The 19,334-nt window shown below is 50.6% G+C and overlaps 10 protein-coding genes; 3 read left to right on the top strand and 7 right to left on the bottom strand.

Annotated features, from left to right (window-relative positions):
- Positions 1-63: 63 nt before the first annotated feature.
- RCC_07386 (probable Histone H2A.Z) lies at positions 64-750 on the top strand (the record flags this gene model as incomplete). XM_023772644.1 has 3 exons in its annotated part: positions 64-79; positions 145-230; positions 433-750. The coding sequence occupies 3 exons, from the start codon at positions 64-66 to the stop codon at positions 748-750; spliced, it is 420 nt and encodes a 139-aa protein (XP_023628412.1).
- A 431-nt stretch (positions 751-1,181) lies between these two features.
- RCC_07385 (related to prephenate dehydratase) lies at positions 1,182-2,296 on the bottom strand (the record flags this gene model as incomplete). XM_023772643.1 has 2 exons in its annotated part: positions 1,182-2,051; positions 2,231-2,296. 2 exons carry the CDS (start codon positions 2,294-2,296, stop codon positions 1,182-1,184), a joined length of 936 nt encoding a protein of 311 aa, XP_023628411.1.
- Positions 2,297-2,884: 588 nt separating this feature from the next.
- Positions 2,885-4,921, bottom strand: RCC_07384 (related to amino acid transport protein; the record flags this gene model as incomplete). Its single annotated transcript, XM_023772642.1, has 1 exon — positions 2,885-4,921. The coding sequence occupies one exon, from the start codon at positions 4,919-4,921 to the stop codon at positions 2,885-2,887; it is 2,037 nt and encodes a 678-aa protein (XP_023628410.1).
- Positions 4,922-5,771: 850 nt separating this feature from the next.
- On the top strand, positions 5,772-6,770 carry RCC_07383 (uncharacterized protein; the record flags this gene model as incomplete). Its single annotated transcript, XM_023772641.1, has 1 exon — positions 5,772-6,770. One exon carries the CDS (start codon positions 5,772-5,774, stop codon positions 6,768-6,770), a length of 999 nt encoding a protein of 332 aa, XP_023628409.1.
- A 248-nt stretch (positions 6,771-7,018) lies between these two features.
- RCC_07382 (uncharacterized protein) lies at positions 7,019-8,236 on the top strand (the record flags this gene model as incomplete). XM_023772640.1 has 2 exons in its annotated part: positions 7,019-7,896; positions 7,963-8,236. The coding sequence occupies 2 exons, from the start codon at positions 7,019-7,021 to the stop codon at positions 8,234-8,236; spliced, it is 1,152 nt and encodes a 383-aa protein (XP_023628408.1).
- Positions 8,237-8,411: 175 nt separating this feature from the next.
- RCC_07381 (uncharacterized protein) lies at positions 8,412-9,455 on the bottom strand (the record flags this gene model as incomplete). XM_023772639.1 has 3 exons in its annotated part: positions 8,412-8,685; positions 8,739-9,187; positions 9,240-9,455. The coding sequence occupies 3 exons, from the start codon at positions 9,453-9,455 to the stop codon at positions 8,412-8,414; spliced, it is 939 nt and encodes a 312-aa protein (XP_023628407.1).
- Positions 9,456-10,016: 561 nt separating this feature from the next.
- RCC_07380 (uncharacterized protein) lies at positions 10,017-11,567 on the bottom strand (the record flags this gene model as incomplete). The annotated part of the gene is made up of 1 exon (XM_023772638.1): positions 10,017-11,567. The coding sequence occupies one exon, from the start codon at positions 11,565-11,567 to the stop codon at positions 10,017-10,019; it is 1,551 nt and encodes a 516-aa protein (XP_023628406.1).
- Positions 11,568-12,746: 1,179 nt separating this feature from the next.
- On the bottom strand, positions 12,747-15,071 carry RCC_07379 (uncharacterized protein; the record flags this gene model as incomplete). XM_023772637.1 has 3 exons in its annotated part: positions 12,747-13,219; positions 13,271-13,885; positions 13,952-15,071. The coding sequence occupies 3 exons, from the start codon at positions 15,069-15,071 to the stop codon at positions 12,747-12,749; spliced, it is 2,208 nt and encodes a 735-aa protein (XP_023628405.1).
- Positions 15,072-15,783: 712 nt separating this feature from the next.
- On the bottom strand, positions 15,784-16,521 carry RCC_07378 (uncharacterized protein; the record flags this gene model as incomplete). The annotated part of the gene is made up of 1 exon (XM_023772636.1): positions 15,784-16,521. The coding sequence occupies one exon, from the start codon at positions 16,519-16,521 to the stop codon at positions 15,784-15,786; it is 738 nt and encodes a 245-aa protein (XP_023628404.1).
- A 1,642-nt stretch (positions 16,522-18,163) lies between these two features.
- On the bottom strand, positions 18,164-18,931 carry RCC_07377 (uncharacterized protein; the record flags this gene model as incomplete). The annotated part of the gene is made up of 1 exon (XM_023772635.1): positions 18,164-18,931. The coding sequence occupies one exon, from the start codon at positions 18,929-18,931 to the stop codon at positions 18,164-18,166; it is 768 nt and encodes a 255-aa protein (XP_023628403.1).
- Between the last annotated feature and the right edge of the window lie 403 nt (positions 18,932-19,334).

The raw sequence follows: 19,334 nt of genomic DNA, 5'->3' as shown, positions 1-19,334 counted from the left end.
CGCAACTGTTACCACCGCGACACACACTCCCACCCAACCCACCACACAAAACACTTATCCGCAATGGCTGGCGGTAAGGGTACGCTTTGCGACCGCGACGCATCTGGGATATGACTGTGATCTGACGGGTGTGATGAATGACAGGAAAGACCGGAGGCAAGACGGGCGGCAAGGCCGGCGACAATACCGGCAAGAGTCAGAAGTCTCACTCGGCGAAGGCGGGTCTGCAGGTATGAATGTTCAGACGGGAATGAGTCGCGAAACTGGCAGCAAACTTGCGGCGGGAATGGGAATGGACGCGTCGCACGCAGAAATCTGCCCACCACCACTTGCACCCCATGCTTCACGTCCACCCCATGCCGTCCCAACGCGTCACCGCTTCCCTCAACGCGCCTCAACCAAACCTTTTCAATACTGACCCGACCATGACAGTTCCCCTGCGGTCGTGTCAAGCGCTTCCTCAAATCCCAAACCCAGAACAAGATGCGTGTAGGCGCCAAAGCCGCCGTCTACGTCACCGCCGTGCTCGAATACCTCACCGCCGAAGTCCTCGAACTGGCAGGCAACGCCGCCAAAGACTTGAAGGTCAAGCGTATTACCCCTCGTCACTTGCAGCTGGCAATTCGTGGAGATGAGGAACTGGACACGTTGATCAAGGCGACCATCGCCTTTGGTGGTGTGCTTCCACATATCAACCGTGCGCTGTTGTTGAAGGTGGAGCAGAAGAAGGGCAAGAAGATTGAGGCATAGGGTGGTGTGTGTGTGTGTGTGGATGGAGAAATACCCGGGAGAAGAAGACGATGTGCTGGAGCAGTGAGTTGGGATGGAGTTTACCCCGACTGGACATCTGCACTTCTGGCTTGGCTGGAGTTGAACGAACGGGACGGTCTGGCGTTGGTGATATCTTATTTGCTTTGTGTTCCGTTCTGTATGGCTTGGAGGTGTGTGTGGTTTGAATGTGCAGAAATGTGCAGAGATGCGGCGTCGTGGATTGAGCGAAGATGGGATGGATATCCATCGGCGGAGTATATTCAAAGTATACTCTCCGCTGCGGTGTGCATGGTGCGGGGTGGTAGTAGTACTTGCAGCGAATTGAAAGAAAACCAATTGAAATGTCTGAAACTTCTTCACTTGCCACATATCTATATGTCTTTACGCATGCTTTTCGAACAAGGAAATATTCAAGTCCTCTGATCAACCCAACTCCCCAACCATCTCCACCCTTCAACCACTCTCCCCAACTCCTCCAACGCCACATCAACCCGACTCCCCCTCTCCCTCCTCCTCCTCCCTTGCACCTCAACAAAAAACACATAATGCCACGCCGCCTCCCGACTAGGTCGACTCAAAATACTCGTCAAATTCACCCCATGTTTCGCAAAAACCCCCAAACTCTCCGCGAGAGCACCACTTTGTCGTCCCTGTTTCAAACGGAAAGATATCAAAGATTTCCACTCCTGTTCCTCTTCCGAAGGAGGTTGAGAATCATCATCATCATCTTTGGAAGGAGGAAATGTCAAGGGGGAATCCTCATGTCTCAAAACGAAAAATCTCGTAGTATTTCCCTTGATATCTTCAATCCCTTCCGCTAGAACGGGAACTTGATTCAATTCCGCTGCTAATTTTGAGGAAATTGCCGCTGAAGTTCCTGAAGTGTCTGCTGCGACGAGTTCTGCTCCGCGCGATGTGGAGGAGACGTCGATGCGTTCTGTTGTTGGGAAATGCGTGTCGAGGAAGTGGGAACATTGTGTCCAGGCTTGTGGGTGGGAGTAGAGTTTCGTGATTTTGTTGAAGTTGTCTGTGGGGACAGTGTGGCCTACGAGACAATGGTGCACTGGAAGGTATATTTCCGCTTCGATGAGAGGGGAGGGATAGAGGAGGTTGGGGTCCGCGAAGAGGTCGAGAGTGAAACCTACGGGACCGTTGGAGGAATTTTCAAAGGGGACTACGCCGTGGGGAACTTTTTTGGCTTGGATGGCTTGGAAGATGGAGGTTATGGTTGGGTGGGAGATGTGTGTGTATTTTGATGGGGGGAATTTTAGGAGGGCGGCCTGGTGGGTGGAGTGTTGTTAGTTAGGGGAGTTATTCTGGGATTGGAGGAAGTTTGGGGGGGAATGGGAAGAGGGGGTTGGTTTGGGAGATTGTTTCTCTTTCTTTCATTCGTCTTCCGTCTTGTCTTGCTTGAAGTGGTGTATACCTGTCCCAGCCGTGGGGAAGTTGTCCAACGTACCTGATGAGTATACGTAGCTTTTGGTCCCAGAAAAGCCACTTGGGGTTTCTCCTCTTCGTCGGCCATAATATCTTTCCGTGATGACTCTCACAATGTGAAAAGTCCTAGGTTCCGTGTATCCAAAGCTTAATGGAAATACTTGCGTGCTGTGATATCAGGACTTAATGTTCATGTCCAAACCTCAAATCCACAAACACTCTCCGATTCTCGGAGCCATTGAGCCGAAACCTGAGGGCTGAGAAGTCGTCTCGGCTTAAGGTTTCAGCCGCATATTGAATCCATATCTGATGCACCATTGTCTTCCCAAGAACGACATGACCTGTGCCAAGGACATTGATACGAGGCCATCGCTTCTTGGACGATATCAAAGGGCTTGAAGTGGATCGAGGAGTACAGATGTCGTCACTTTGAATGAGAAAGCCTTCCTTAAACCGAATAGTCGGGTATTCGATCACACTGATTGCACGCATCGATAACAAGTCCTTGGAGAGCCTCCTCTTATGCCATCAATTGCAAGATAAGATGAAGTAGAACTTTTCCATAAAAACTCCCATACATTCCACATCTCCATATCAACAACCCACTAGCCCTACAACCCAGACACGCATGCTTCCTCAAAACCCACCCCATCCATACATCACTCATCATCCACCCTCACAAACCAACCAACTCCTTGGGCACGAAATTAAACGCCGTACTGACCGTCCCCAAAACAGCACTAACGACAATCAACGTCCAATCCAGCGCCTTTTGCCTCTTGCTCAACTCCTTCCCGAAAAGCTTCAGGTGAAAGGCACAAGGCAGAATCAAACACACCGTRAAACATKCCACGGCTCCCAGCAAACTCATAATTCGATCGAAATCCGGCACCAGAATCGCCAGGACCACAAAAACAATGATACACACGATCCGGACGGTAATTTTCAAGATTCCGCGGGTGAGACCTGAGAGACCGTGCGTTGCTGCTCCGTCTCCTAGAGCGCGGGAGTCGAGGCCAAGGAAGAGCTCCAGGGTACTGACAATGGGTCGGGCGTTGAGGGGAACTTTTGTGAGAGGGATGATTGCCACACAGATGACGATGAAGACGCTCAGCCATGGTGGGTAGCCGTCTGTCAGGAGGATGTTCCGGGTGACTTCATCTTTGACTCCATCCCCAAACATCAAGAGTCCGACGACGGCCATCATCAGATCCAAGGCGAACACGAAGGAGTAGGTGATGTTGACTCCCTTGCGGTATTTGTATGGATGACGCATGTCGCGGTAGATGTTTGGGAAGACGCTGTGACCTCCCCAGGGAGACATGAGGATTCCAAAGGAGATGGGTAGGGTTCCCCAGTTTTCGGGCCAGAGGTGAGTTTTGGCCGGTTGACGGAGAGATCCTGGGGAGTCGGGTTTGATGAGACCGTCGATTACAACGGCGGAGACGATGCCGAAACAGGCGAGGATTCCGAGAATGCTGGTGAATGATAGCAAGCGGAGCGGGACGAAGGAGAGTGGGATGAGGATGATCCCGCAGACGATCTTCCATTCGATGAGACCCCAGCCTGGAATCAAGGCGTCGAGAGAGTCGGCGAAGAGGACTACCAGGGCTATGCACGCCGCCAAGAGCTCGAGGGAGAAGAGGATGGATGTTACGATTCGTGCGGATTGGCCAAAGGAGACGTAGGCGAGATCAGCAAAGGTGATGAGGGAGTTGTCCACATCGGCACATTTGGCCAGGATCTTGGCGGTATAGCATGTGCTTGCGCCAGCAAAGGCGAAGAAGATCAAACCAGGTACCCATCCACTGTAGCGAAGGGCCAGAGGCAAGGCGAGCAGACCCACACCGATGAGGACATTAACGGAGTTGAAGATGGTCTGAGGAAGAGTAGACTGGCCAATGACCACATTGACGACTTTGCCGTCGTCTTCCTCCACGCGTTTGACGATCAAAGGTTCCCGCTCCTTATCTGGTGCGGTAGTTCCTTTAATTTGTTGCTGGCGGAATAGTCGTCCGGCATGACGCATGGAAGACTCATTGACGCGCGAAGAGAGCGATCCCCATGTACTGCCATAGCTGCCTCCAAAGGGTGATGCCAAGGAAGGTTCAATGAGGAAGATGGAGTCGTCCGGTGCGGTGCGAGAGTTGACCTTTTGTAGGAGTGGCTGCTCTTCCGTGCCAGGCATGGGCGTGACATCGTCGTAGTCGTCCTCATCATCACCATCCCCGATGGCATCTTCCGAGACGGTGCGGTTGTGCGCGTCGAATTGCTGCCTCAACAATCCTCTTCCTCCATTCGTCGGTGTCCGTTCCTCCCCACCAACATCCTCCTCATCCCGCACTTCATCCTCGTCCGCATCGCTCGCATAGCGGAAACTCGGCCTGACGGGCGTGACTTCATGAAATCCCACCGCTCGCTGCCATGAACGGGCAAAATTGTCCAAACTGTTGACACCACCGGCCTGCCGCAGGGTGTTGATTGCCAAGGAGACCGACGACCTTCTATGTCGCAATTCCTGCTGTCCATTCCCCGCTGCTCCCACGCTGCCCGTGTGCGTATATGCCGAGTGTTCGGACGGACGGTGGACATTTTGCTCGGCGGAATCGTCGAATTGGATGGCCCGCCCCTCACTTTCCGACCCATTCGAATCCGCTCGTCCTCGCTCGTATTGCGCCCAGCTGGCGGGCAGCTGTTGTCGCTGCGCGGGCATCCTGGGATCAATGCTGAAGGATTAATGTCAAACTATCTGCAGGTACCTTACCCTTACCACATCCAATTCCCGCCCCAAGAAAATGGAAGGCAAGGGAAAAAAGTGGAAGCACACGACACGACACCACCGCCACCCAAACGCAGGTCCGACAATGTAGGTATTGTTAAGCTTCTCTTGAAGATTGCAATGCACAGGGGAGTAGGTAATCTGTTGACATGAAAAGAGCGGGCGTGAGAGGCGCGATGAGGCTTGTCTTATCTCCCTCCTTGTTCATCCACTATACAGCGATCCGCGGTCGACCACAATTCGCCCGCCCCCGATCATGAGCTGAGCTTGCAACGTTTGGAGCTCGCAGCAGCTCATATGACCTCTGTAGCGGTGAGCTAGTCGCTTAATTCGCGCACTGGTCGCATCATACACTGGAGAGAGCTTGCAAAAGATGGCAACCCATTGCAAGGCGGATGCTTCAGTGATGGTTGTTATATCTTCGGTTGTGACCAACCGTCTCAAGTAAACTCATGCCGGATGCTTTGTTGGTGGGGCGGTGTGGAGCTGGCTCCGGGGTTTGCCGCTTACCGGGTTGCTTGGCGGCATTGATCGAGGTGAACTCTCTTTGCTGCATACAAACATTGAACTTGCACCTCCTGAGTTTGTACACTTTCTTGCATATTTCGGCAGCCTCGTCGTGAAATTCACGACTCCAAGGGCTAATTCACTAGGTGGATGTGTACACCACGCTTGCACGTCCTACGAGCTACATTTCACTGACATCAGACATTTCAACGCGTAGTGTACACCTCATCAAGAGCATCTTGTGTTGGCTATGCAGTATGATGTCCGCTAAACAGTCATGAATCAAGAATCTCCTACCGCTGTATCTCTGGAAGGGCTTGTGTATCCTCATCCCAACCTGACAGACCACACGCTCGACGACAACGACCTGGAGCGGAATTGTCCTCTGGACCTGGGTCGACACCATGTTCAACCTCGCCACGACCTCGGTGCTCTGGACGGGCTACCTCTGGAAATACTCAGCGCTATCCTCGTTGATACTCCTCTTCGATCCCTGATGGAATTCCGACGCGTGAATCAGCGAGCTATGCAGGTTGTCGACTCCATACCACAATTTCAAACATGCACGCGCTACACACTCGCTCCTCTACGCGGCATCCTCAGTATCAACGCAGGCTCGCATACCACCTGCCAAGACCTCTTCCGTGCATTAATAACCTCCAAGTGCGAAGAATGTGAAGACTTTGCCGGATTTATCTATCTACTCGATTGTACTCGCGTTTGCTTGCTCTGTTTCTCCGAGAAACAGAGATATGTACCCTTATCATCCGCCGAAGTTTTGCGTCACTACGGGCTGAATCGAGGTCGTCTCGCATCCTTGATCGGCATGAGGAGCGTGCCTGGATGCTATTCTCCAAATGAAAAGACAGTACCCGCTCGATTGGAGCTCTTCGACCAAGCCTCAGCCCGACACGCCGGAATACAACTTTATGGATCTGCCGTGGCGATGGAGCAGCACACTTCACAAACTGCAGCGAGAAAGTTTGAAAAGCGTCGGGCGAGTTCGAGCGGGAGGCCGGCAAGTACACCGGCGAGGGGAAATCCTCGTTCGTCGTTTGCGAAACGTTTCATGGCTGTCGTGCGTGCACCCACCGTGGATGTATCGATAGGCTCAGTAGAATGGGGCTTCCATTGCCTCGGTTGCAAAAGGCAGTATCGAAAGCCACCGCTGCACTGGAGGAGGAAGTATACTATCCAGACTTTTGAAGAGCATGTTCGAGAGTGCGGGCCTATCGTTGATGGCGAGCATGTTTTGCCATCAAGAGGTGTAGTTTGAGCCGCCAACAATGATAGAGAAGTCGGACTCTCGGCTAGGTCTTGTATCTTGAGAGGGAGCTCTTCATACCCGGTGGTTGCCGTTCTGAGCATAATGGTGCACTTGTCTACATGTAGGTGATGCTTTAATGAGTGTTGGCTCTGATGTTTTGATTCTCAGCGGACGTGAGCCATATGAATTTAATGCCTCAGGCAGTGTGAGGAAGTGCCGTGACTAATCAGATCAAATGGATAAAAGCCCGGATCGATATGCCCTTGCTCGGATTCTCTCATTACGACATGACGTTGACGTGGGAAAGTACATCGTCCGACTTCAACAATGCGAGCACCGCCGAGATTGTAACTTACTGCAACCAAACGCCTACGGTAACAGGACAATGTGCGAGTATCAAGCGGGTTTCTGAACACGTCACCGTGAAGATAGGCCTCACACTAGAAGAGTCGGAATTCAAAAACCAAGAATTTGCCTGGAGTCTTCTTCTTTCCACCCCGGTACGCGTTCCTGAGCCATACCGTTTCTTTCGGGCAGAAGACGATGACGGTGTCGAATCAGGCTATCTCGTCATGGAACATATTCATGGCCAATCGCTGGCCAGCGAAGCACTTTATCTCGAAAAGGGGATTGTTGACCTGGTTACAAGAGCGCTCTACATTCTCCATTCTAGATCCGCTTCTCAACTTGGCAAACACGCCGCTCCCGGGCCAATCTGTGGGGGTCCTCCTTCAGGTTTTCCATGGGGCGATGGAAAAGCAGATTTGGAGTTCCGCTCAGCGCAGGACCTTGAGCATGCTTTGAATTTGAGGCTCGCCCAATGGAGCCCGCAGAGTTCGAGGGTCAAGGCCAAAACCAAGGCAAGCTTGCTATCTCTTGAAGGCACGCAATTCGGTCTTTGTCACATGGACCTGGCGCCAAGGAATTTCATACTCGCTAACGACGGGAAGATTGCAATGCTCGACTGGTCTACTGCGGGCTACTATCCGACATTCTTTGAAGTGGCAGGTCTGGTATACCTGCAAAGACTTGTCGGACCTCAGGAAAAGGATTATCTCGAAAGCCTTCAACTTCGAATGCAGAGCTGGATACCAGATACGTCTGATAGTGTTGACAAGCTCGAATGTGTCCAGATGTGTAGTACTAGATTCATGCAAGTCGAACAACGTAAAACATGGCCACGAACTAAGTTTTTCCCTAGTTATCCGTCAGAACTTCCGCTCGAATCAGCTACGTCCGGATCTCCTATCATATCTACGATGCCTGCAAGCAAGAGTGTGAAAGCAGATCAAATCGAAACTCGGGGTCTTGCGAACCGCGCATTGCCATCGCCAACCATCCTGCGGGGAATATCGGGGTCATCAGACTCCCCGTCTCCCCTTTCCAGCAGCGAAGTTCACTCGTTAGACACTGAAAAGGTCCGATACAGAGGTGATCTTGATGATAAGTCACTCTATGGAGAGGCCCTACAATAAATTCCGTTTCTAGATCCATCTATCAAGAGGAATTGAGACAGATTCTACCTGGTCCATATTCCATGCAATTGCCGCTGCAACATTGGTCATTGCTAGTACATGGATACCCAGTATAGGGGAAGCATGCTGGTAAATGTTAGCTAGGCTTTGGACAAGAAAGTTATTCTTTTGGTGGCTACGCACCTGGAGCAGTTGGAGTAGTCGCAGATGTAGTCGTGGTCGACGAGTCGGTATTTGAGCTAGAGCTGGTGGTGGTAGTCATGACTTCAGTGACCGTCGTGGTTGAGGAGTCGGTAGTTGAGCTAGAGCTGGTGGTGGTGGTGGTGATGGTAGTCATGACTGACGTGGGCGTCGTGGATGACACAGGAGAGCGGCAAATCACGCCATCAACTTTTGTATTCGCCACTTTATCATTGACCGACATTTTCAAAAAACATCTCAATGTATCCCTACACGCAAGAATCAGCAAATATCTTTCAGTTCAGATGTTCCACCAACATACTTGCGGAGCTCAGCAGTAAGACATTGGGGATTGTTGACGCAGGCTTCTGCACACGACCTCAATGGATTCGGACCCGTGACCTTCAAACTAGTGAGTGCGCCTCCCGGACGATCAACATTACACTCCTGCCGACAGGAAGTTCCTGGAATTAAAGATCCCTGGGCACAGGTGCGGCAGACGACGCCGTTGATATTCTTGTTCGCAACGGGCGCGGTAATGGAGTTTTTCATATAGCAGATTCGATTGTTGATGCGGTATTGAGCGGTCAGACATTTCTTGTCGTCGCTACAGGCACGAGCACAGGCTTGGAAGCCGCTTTGGGTTGTGAGTTCGGTGTAGTCGATGCTTTTGTAGTCGCCGGTTGATCGCTCGATGCCGCATTCTTGGGTGCATGTTGTTCCTGGGAGGATTGTTCCGCTTGTGCAAGTTGGTGGRGCTGTTGGTGAGGTCTGGTTGGGAGTGTTAGTCTGAGTTTCTAACATCCTTGAGCGACTTTCTTACCGAACTCGTGCTGCTTGAGGTTGTTACCGTTAATGAAGAGGTGGTAGTTGTGCTCGGCAATACTACTGGTATCGTGGTGGTGGAGGAGGTTGTCGTTGATGGGGGGATTATAGTTGATGTTGTGGTAGCAGGAAGGGGCAGAGTTCCAGCAGCGACGGATGCTAACTGCGTCGCAAGGATAAGACCTCTGACAAAGAGTGATCTGTTCATCGACATGATGTCCTTCTGCTGGCGATTGAAAAGGAGAATGGGACTGTTGACGGAATTAAATCACATAGAAGTGAGTACTGCAACGCTCTTTATGTCCACGTGGAAAGAGATGTACTAGTCAGCTCAGATTGAACATGGCGTTTTCCAGACCGCCGACTACTCAGTCAATAGCAACGACAAGGGATTATCAGGGAAGAAACGGGCACTCCGTGTGTTGTTGCCAGGACCAAGGTTTGGGGATAGAGGCCCAGACTAAGAATGGCTTGGCTGGATCGTTCCAAGTCCGAATTAGGAAAGAGCATGCTGCAAGACGTACAGCCACAGAACCTTATTCATGTGCCACGTTGTAGCAGTCGCTCAACTCGCAAACCTCAGACGTCGGCGCTCTCCGTAAAGCGTCCATCTTTTGTTGAGCCAGAAGACTCTTTTCACCAAGGAGAAGAAGCAGGCAGTAGCAGGACTTCTATGCTCTTGGCAAATTTCGATGCTGCATACAGTGTTCATATTTTTCTCCAACTCATATATATTCGCTCAATGTTACGACCACGGTTGGCTCGCTCGTTGCAACTACCGGAGTCCGATTTCGGTGGTCTCTTGAAGCAGTTTCTTCGCCTTCTCAATCTGCTCCAAGACCTGCTCACCATGATACCCATGCATGTCCATCGCGCGTGCAACATAGAAAAGTGGCTTTCTGTAGTAAGATCCATCGCCAGCCTTCTTAGGCTTGAACCAGCTGGTGTTTTGCTGAAGTTGACCAACCATGATTTTTCGCACCCTCATATCGGCACCTTCCCGCGTGCGAGGATCCCATGCAGAAATGGGCACTGCTGCGCCTTTCCACAGCTCCAATCTGTTGACAATTTGCATGGCAAGTTCGCATACTTCGAGACGATAAGTCAGCTGAGCGTGAATTCTCGCAAGCTGGTCTGGGTTGTTGAAGTTTCCGGCCTCAAAGCGACGAATCATGTCATACAGCGTGTTGTCCTTGTCAGATTCGAGTGGCAAGCTTCTCTGGTATCGGCGCACGAGTGAATGGGTGGCGGCCTCCAGAGGATTGGCAGTCTGATCGTTAATCGGAGCGCCAAGTGGAGCAAGGATCAAACTATTGGGTTCAACGTATGGTGGGCTCGCGGTGTCCACAAGATCAACATCGTCAAATGCACCTGGCGCGAGAGCCCACTTCCTGTAAGCCTGCGTAGCCTTTTCCATCAACCAGAAATTCGTGTCGAGGTACGTGGTCGCCTGCTCATCGCTCCTGCACAGCGTTTCTTTGCGGAAATACCCCACCAGATATTCCTTTGTGGCCTCGTCCGAGTCGAGCAAATGATAATCATCGTCATCATTGGATTTCTGTTCGAGGAATCTGCGAATGTCGATATGGTCGTCTGCGAGAGGGAACAACTTTGCTTGGATACACTTGGTTACACACTCCAGCTCGTCAAAGTCATCAGCCATTTCTCCAAGGACACTTTCCATGGCGCCAACAAGATCTGTACCAGCTTTGTGGCGCCTGGCATCAGAAGGGTTCAGTCCAGTCAGGAGACAGAATTTGGCAATTTTGCCCTTAGACCGGGAAATCGCAAATACCCGCAGACCGTCTCGAAGCGCCTCCTCTACATCGAAATTGTTTTGAAATACGAGGTCATCGAACCACTTGTTGCAGCATTCCGTAATGAAGAAGAACAACACGCGTTGGGAGACGTTCCGGGTGATCAGCTTTCGTCTCAGTAGATTTCTCAAGTACTTCGTTGCACCGGCCGTCTCGGGTAGTGTGTCTGCGAACTTGCTCGCGTCGACGCCTGTCAGCTCCAGATAGAAACTCAGCAGTACACGGGCAAGGGTTTGATCCGAGATGAGACCAGGGACAGCTTGCTTGAACACAAAATCTCGTAACGCAACATCGAACCGGTACCATGGGAGGGGTTCTACGATGTCACCACCTGCTGCGGTTCTGACGGAAGATTTTGCAGCTTCTTCGATGACTGAATATCTCGTCTTGCTAGCGTCCTTTTCGTCCTTGATTCTCCCTTCTAGACCAAACGCCTTGATCAGCTTGTTGTAGGCTTCTTCGTATGGCCATCCGACGGTGTCGCGGAGCGATAGTCTCTGCAACTCCATGAAGTCTGTTCAAAGGACGATTTGAGTTGATCTGCAGGAGTGTGTTTGAGTGAATGCTTGGTGCAGATGGATTCAAGAAAGTTCCAAGGTAGGTGGACTTGGGTGAAGATTTCGAATGATTGAGTCTGGGCGAATGATCCAGATGACTCGACCGTGATGAAGATAGAAAGTTCCAAGGTAGATGGACTTGGGTGGAGATTTCGAATGACTGGGTCTGGGTGAATGATCCAGATGACTCGACCGTAATGAAGATCCGGGAGTAGATGATTGGGTCTGGATGAATTCTCCAGGTGAGTCGACCTTGATGAAGATCCGGGAGTAGAGTGTGAGCAAGTGAAGGATGGCAAGCGAAATCTTGAGTGCGAAGGTAAAGAGTGAGAAGAGTGTGAAGAAGCAAGATGTCAAGAGGAGCGGGTTCGCAGTATAAGTCGCTGCGGAAATAAGGTTTGAGGACCGACCAAACCAGATCAAACCGAACCAAACCAAACCACAGTTTGTGACGGGACAAAGGTGCAAGCAAACTCCGCAGCGCTCCGCTGCGTGAGTAGAACCTTCTATTTGTGACCAGAAAGAGCTGGGTGGTGGGGAACATTGGTCGCTGTCCTGTGCTCTTCGAAGCGCTCATTGTTTTCAAGGCTGCTGCAACGTTTCCCGTTTRCAGAGTTGCTCTTTTAGTTGTCGAAAGCTTTCGAAGTGGGTGGACCATCGGCATACCAGTCGACGCAAGAGCTCCAGTCTAGAGACTCTGGCCCTCTCGGCGGACTCGTCTTGACGTTCCTGTCATCCTCTAAGCACCGTTTTTATGCAAGAAAATGACACGGCTTGGGCCCGGTCCAGAGTCGAGCTCGTTATTTGCTGGCCATACGCAAAGGAAGGCTGTAGTCCGCAGTACGAAGACGTTCCAGCATCTTCACCGGCATATCAACAGCTTTGACACCTTCTAATCTCTTCACCTGCCGCATCATCTTCCTCGGGCTCTCTAAATGTCCAGCTTTGTCCACGCAAGGACTTCGATCCGATAGGCCCAGGGCATAATTCATGGCGGTCTGCCAATAGCGGGGAGCTTCTGCTGGAGCAGGAGACATTCCTTTGTAGGTTCGACCGTAGGGCTTTGAGGTTTGACATTCGTACCCCATTCGATTGCACATCAACGCCATCTCCAGCAGCTTACTTGCTCTATTAGGCCACTTCCTTCGGCGTCCGAGCYCGTCCTAGTGGTGACGTTTCCAGTCTCTCGCTCATTCTTCTAGATATCTGTCTCGACTCGCTCCATTGCAAATCCGTCCCCGGTAGAATGATGGAGTCTTCGTGTACGAGCTCGTGCATCCGAGGGACTTTCTCCCGGTCACCATGCTTGTGTGAAGAAAGTCTGCGTAGTCGTTTCGCCATTTTCGCATTCGTGGACATACCACTAGGKAGCGGGTAATCATTCGCATTGGTCGGGACTGCGAGTGTGGGTGTGCGGCTCAGAGGTGGCTCCTCGCTACTGGCGAATGTTGAACATGGCCACATCTTGCGGAGATAGTTCCATATTTCGGAGAATCTGGATTGCCACCAGATCAAACCAGCTGTGGAGTTCAGAGATCCGATTAGAATGAAACATGGGAGGCAGATTGCGACGGTCACGGCCGCGAATCTCCACATGGGTTCGTCTGCAGTCTGTCAGCTCATGGAGTAGAGGCAAGGGAGTGGAGATTACTTGCGCTCTGGGAGAATCTCCATCCCAAATACTGAAGTGACAAAGGTCAGCGGCAGAAAGAAGAGATTGACAAGGGTCAGCAATTTGATATTATGGCCTTGCTGGACGGTGATCTCGGCCTGTTGAACAGACTTCCTGGCTTCCATCACACTGGTGCCGGAGAAAAGTTGGTCTCTTAGGCGACTGATCTCCAAGCGCCTCGTCTCGTAACTTTGAATCAGCTTTTTGATGCGTGCAACTTGATATCCGAAGTTTTGTCGCACTCCAGATAGCTTCTTCTTGTAGTACTTGTTCCGAGTAGATTCCGGGTCTAGCAGCGGCCATAGAGTACGGTGTCGTCCGTCCCACACCTCGTCTGTGAATGTATCTTCGTAAGCATCTACCATTGCAGCCATACTATCAATCATGATGCCAAGCGTTTGAAATGCCCAGAAGTAGCGTCGAGAATATGTATATTTGTCGTCTTCAAACAAGAGCTTGTCTCGAAGGTCGGATTGGAACATGAATGCTAGAGGTGGTGTGATGAGTTTGCTGATCTGCTTGTAAATATCTTCAAACCGCTTTTCGGCATCTTTGTACTCGCCTAGAACAGTGACGAGAAAGGCTTCGACTCCATTCACTGCCAGTGAGACAAGTCAGCATGAACCGCGTGGCGAAATCGACATTCAACGATAATGTGACATACCGTAGTGCTCTGTGGGGCTATGCACGTCAAGAGAGCTTTCCCAGTCGGGAAAGCACTGGATGTTGAGAATGTGGTAGGGACTCCATGGGTCATACACGAATCCATGTGTCGTCCCAGCCCTACGATCCGGATTGCGGATCTTCTTGATAGCATCACCTCCTAGAGACAATGCCACGATAGAGCTACATCGAGTGATGGCTATATGACCAGGCTTCCGTGATGCCGGAGCATCAGCGAGCTGCCATGCTAATGGCTGACAGTCTTCTCCAATCAGTGTAAAGTACTCAAACGAGAACACGAAGGAACTTTGCCGCCGCGGATCAGAATCGAATGCACGATCCAAGTCACAACATGTTGATTGTGCTCCGACGAGACATCTGAACAGCTCATCGACGTCGAAATGCTTATGCATTGTGTAGTGAAGAGCACCAAACAAGACTGGAGCCGGCTCCCGGACAATTGTAACCCTTCCAACAGCTTTACGCTGCCTGGAATCTGGATTGACAGTTTTGATAGTTTGCCAAAGAGCAGTTGGACGATTAGTGACATCCTCATGCTTGACCTCAACAAGCATTGGAGCACCATTGTCTCCGATGTCGAATATCTGGAAATGAGTGTGATGGGATTGATCTGGCAGCGGACCCTTCTTGGTCAAGATGAGATCCTGCTGGAGTCTGTACTTATTCCCAGCGAATTCTTGCAGCACTTTCTTGCCGTCGTCGTCCCAGGGATACGTTTGAAGATGCTGTCTGAAATCATCTTCTCCATGAATCTCCTGTGGAAGAGGCTCCCGCACACAAAAGCTTTGATCTGCCTCATCGTCGGACTCATCTCCTGTCAGGCGTGAGCCCGAAGAAGACTCAATAGTGGACAGTCCGGTCAATATCTGCAAGTCCGCTCTGCTATACAGCGACGGAGGCGATAAGGACTGACTTGCATGGGTTCGGTCCAGAGAATAATGTCGCGAAGTTTCTGGTACGATAGACGGGTCGACCGGAAAGGCAGGTGGCAATGCTATGTGTTCCTGTACTCTGCGAATAGCTTCGTCRTAGGCTTCTTTCTGTCGGTCCAAATGCCTCAGAAGCTGCTGTAAATCTGCTTGCTGGGGACTAGTAGCCATGGCATGGTATCTTGTGTCGACTGAAGAGGGGTCCGATACGTATGGAGAAGTGTAGAGTGCGCAGCAATGGAGTGATTTTGGTTAGTTCCGCTTGCTCGCCGTGCATAATGGCGGCCTCGCGAATGCAGCCAAGATGTTCTATACATGATGACCGGTCCGAAGGCACACATTTGTTCTTGGCAATATAGGCGAGAGTTTACGTCGATGAAGATGCAAAGGGCTCCACAATCTCCCGTCCCGTCCTCGGGCATCGCTGGGAAGAGGGAGGAGGTAACGTCGACCTGATGTTTCAGGTCCATATAATAAAGTCGTGGGACAAGAAATGCAGGAGGTACCTCAGGCTTCAATTTCCTTCTGCTAGACACTTCCATTGTAGCACAATCTAAGCACCAACACTTCTATGAAATGTCATGACTTCATCGCTGCACAAGAGACCTCTACGTGAGAATGGGTCTCTATCAGCTGTGGCGAGCCGATGGCCTATATCTTAAAGACGACAAGAACCTCGGCCGCAGTATCTACCGTCATCGAAGGATTGGACATTAGTGGGTCTCACAGTCACCTCACCTRACTTTCCTAGTCGCCGCAGTTTATCTCGTGACGCCAAGACGGTGCACGGTCAGCGATGTGTCACAAGCAAGAGTCAACCTCTTCCTCACGCTAGCCATTATACCCGAGTTTCCGCCTCGCCATTCAGTCCACATTCCATATCTCAGGCTTCTCGAATCCTCAAGCATCTCTCCATCGTAGCCGGAAGTTCACCTCCTCTGGCACCCCTGTTGAGCTCATCCAAGATATATCCAAATCCACGACACATTCTTCTCTCCGCTGCCTGTTCTCCTCTCCTCCAATACCTCAAATACAATGATTCACCTTCTCCCAATAAGTTGTCCATCAGATTGGCCATACTCATCTCGGGAATTCTCAAATATCCACTCTGACCGGTCAACTCGTTCTGCAAGAGAATTCGGATGGAAGCCGTCGGAAAGATGTACAACTCACCCTGCCGTACCCCCGGATGTCCAGCAAAATGAGGATTAAAGTACGTCGGAACGGTAAAGTCTAGAGCACGAAGCGCTCCACCATTGTAAAGATGACGGGCGTTTCTTCTGTTCTGAGCTTGATGTCGCGGTTCTGCGACAACGCCAAAGTCCCATCTCCGCATGAAAGGATCCCAGATACTGCAATCTTGACGTGACGATTCGGACGGCGGGTCCGCAGCGGATGTGTTGCTCAAAGTCTGTACTCCAAGCACATCGCGACAGACACGGCACAGAGTTCGAGAATGCACGCAGCACCTTCCATCTCTCCACCATGTTATCTTTTGGAAGGGGAGAACTCCAGGGCTGTGACTTTGTGACCAATCATTGAAGAGAAATATGTCTTCGCGGTAAGTGCCAGAATCGATGAGGAGATGTCTGGGCCAATTCGCTTGCGTTACATTCGACATTTGGACAATGCTGCTGATGGAAAGCAAAGATTTGAACGATATTGAAGAAGATAGGAACATGGCTTCACAACAGACTTATCATGGCTGGGTACGTTTCTCTCACAGTCCAGAAGTACGTCGTTCCTTGTCTTGGATTTTGGTTGTGTCGCACTTTGACGACATGAACATTCTATCTCATAAACAAACGTACTAGCAGGTTCTATCTTGAGACTGCCGCGCAATACAAAGCGCAGTCCTCCAATTCATCCTTCTTCGCCGGCCTTTGCTAGCATCTTCCAGTTTCTCGACTCCTCTTCTGCGAATGTGCATTTTGYTTCATGAGTGGCACTGAATACGTCTCGTAGACAAGAGTAATAAACCTCCTCACAAAAGACAAGAGACGAACAAAAGGCTGGTCTCACTACAATTCGAACGAAGGTCTTCCACTCACGGACCCTTGGAATGAGAGGCGATACCAAAAAAGGTCAAGTGGACTTCATTCCCTCTTCACATCGAGATTTGAAGCAACAATAAAGGCTTAGGAAGCAATATGACTCTATTGCAGAATACAACATCTCGACTCCTCCTTCTCCACCACCTTCGGCTCCCCCCAAATAGCACGCTCCACCTCATCATCCAACGGTGGTCTCGGATCCGTCTCATAAACAACAAGATACAAACACTTCAACTTCCCCCTCCCAAGCACAGTTTCTTTCTCAATAATCCTGATGATATGCTCAATCGACAACTCAAGACCAGACCCATCATCCGCGCGAATAATTGTACGAGTCGGAAGATCGCAGACTTTCTTGAAAATTTTGGTGAGGTTTTTGTGGATGTTCTTGGTGTTGCAGATTCCTTCCGCGTTCCAGGTTTTGGCGGCACTAGTTCGGTGAAAGAGGGTGAATGGTGCTATGGAAGAGAGGGTTCCATCTGGGGCGAAGGAGACGACGCGGACGTTTGCCATTGTTTCGAAGGCGATTGAGGGACTTGGAGGGGGTGGTTTCTTGATTTTGCGGGGAGTATGTTTTGATTGATGTTGCTTGCTTGTGTGGCGTGTCGATCGATGTGGGTGTGATGGGTTATCAATCGTGTTTGCCCGGTGATCTACTGAGTGGCTCGATGGCGATTGATCCTGTGATCTGATCGGCTGAGTGTAGGATACTGACTGCATTGGGATGGTCAGGTGAATGCGATATTTAGATACACTATTCTGCGAACCAGAGACTGGGTCTATTGACTATACAACCCTGAACAAACTGAGTTATGTCTCCTCACCCCTGAGCTTTGAGCTTGCCTACGCTCGGAAACGACTTCCATAAAGAAGGTACTTCAGAGCCTACACTCTACCCGCATGCGTACTGTTTCCAACCCTAATCTCTGAAGCCCAACGTTCGTTTGTATGAATAGTACACGCCCATATCTCTGCCTCGAACAACCAACCTGATCTCCCAGTCGATTTCATTTCATTTTCAAGAGTCCCTCATTTGATCTTCTCTCCAACTCTGTCCCCACGGTGATCTGGCTTGATAGCTACATTCCGACAGTCCCCCGCCCCCGAAGTTCCCTCTTGTGTAGACAACCACCCAAGCTTGCCCATCTCCACTAAACATTCACCGTACTCGTCACATCCCCTTGACTCCCAGTGCTAACTCCCCATTCCTCATCCCTCACGATTGTGATTCTTCTCGGTAAACTCCTCGCCCTTATCTTTATGGGCTCGGCGACGAGCCCAGAAATCGTGAGATAGCTTTACCGACGTAGACAGTGCAAGTCTCGCCCGAACAGAATCAAAATCTCCTTCGCTACGATATTCCCCTCCACTTTTCATATTGCGGTGGGGAAGCTGATCGTTTCGTTCAAGTTTAGAAGCCTGATTGAATGGATCACTTTGAAGTGAGATCTCTCTTCGCCAATGATGGTAAGCTCTTACAAATAWAGATTCGGAGGGAGGATGGCTAGATTGGTGGGATGGGCTCGAAGATCTGCTGTTCTGTTGGTTTGGGCAGAAGGATGGGCTTTCTGGTGAGTAGGTGGGTAATTTTGGAGTGTAGCCCGGTTTGTTAGTACATACTGATTCATTTGTCCCATAGGCGGGAATTGTAGGGTTGTGGTCTGTGGTATTGGGAGAGCGTGCTTGTATCGCTGGCGAGCGAATTTGACTCATGGTGTCGTAGTTGGAGTATCGATTATCGGTCAACAAGGGAGGATTGATTGGCTGATAGGCCGGGCTGGCGAAACGCTCATGGAAAGGACCATCTGGGCGAGGTTTCGAGTTGCTGTGACGGTCTTTGGTGTGAGAATCTGGTCGATCCATCTTCGATGCAGAGAGGTTTCTGATCAACAACACTGGTGTTCTTTCATCAAACTGCTGAATGATTGTAGGGGAAGCTGTGCAGGTTTGTACAGAAACATTCACTGTGGAAATCATGTTACAATTGCACTCATGATCGAGTCACCGGCCCTGTCCGTGCTAAATGTTCTTGGCAGATGACGATTTAAGGGGTTGTATCATAAGAAGAACTCCCAACACGGAGCATGACATTGTGTGATTCCACTCACATTGGTCGGTTCTTTTTGTGCATCTTCTTGAACTCTCACCCTCTGGAGCAGTATTTGAGCGCCCAAAAGTTTTTCTGTCTACGTAAACAACTAATCTACTCGCTGAAAGACCGCATTCGCTGACATTTCCTGATTTCCTCCACGCTCATACTGAGTACCCTCCGAAGCCCAATTTCTACTCGGTTCCCGCTGTAAAGACCCAAAGACCCTTTGTGCATTTCCGTGTCATCTTAGCATGTGATGATCCACCATTCATACACTATACCCATCCC

The sequence above is a fragment of the Ramularia collo-cygni genome, assembly GCF_900074925.1.
Source record: "Ramularia collo-cygni strain URUG2 genome assembly, contig: RCC_scaffold11, whole genome shotgun sequence".
In the NCBI taxonomy this organism is placed as follows: Eukaryota; Fungi; Ascomycota; class Dothideomycetes; order Mycosphaerellales; family Mycosphaerellaceae; genus Ramularia; species Ramularia collo-cygni.
This window is presented reverse-complemented; position numbering and strand designations above follow the sequence as displayed.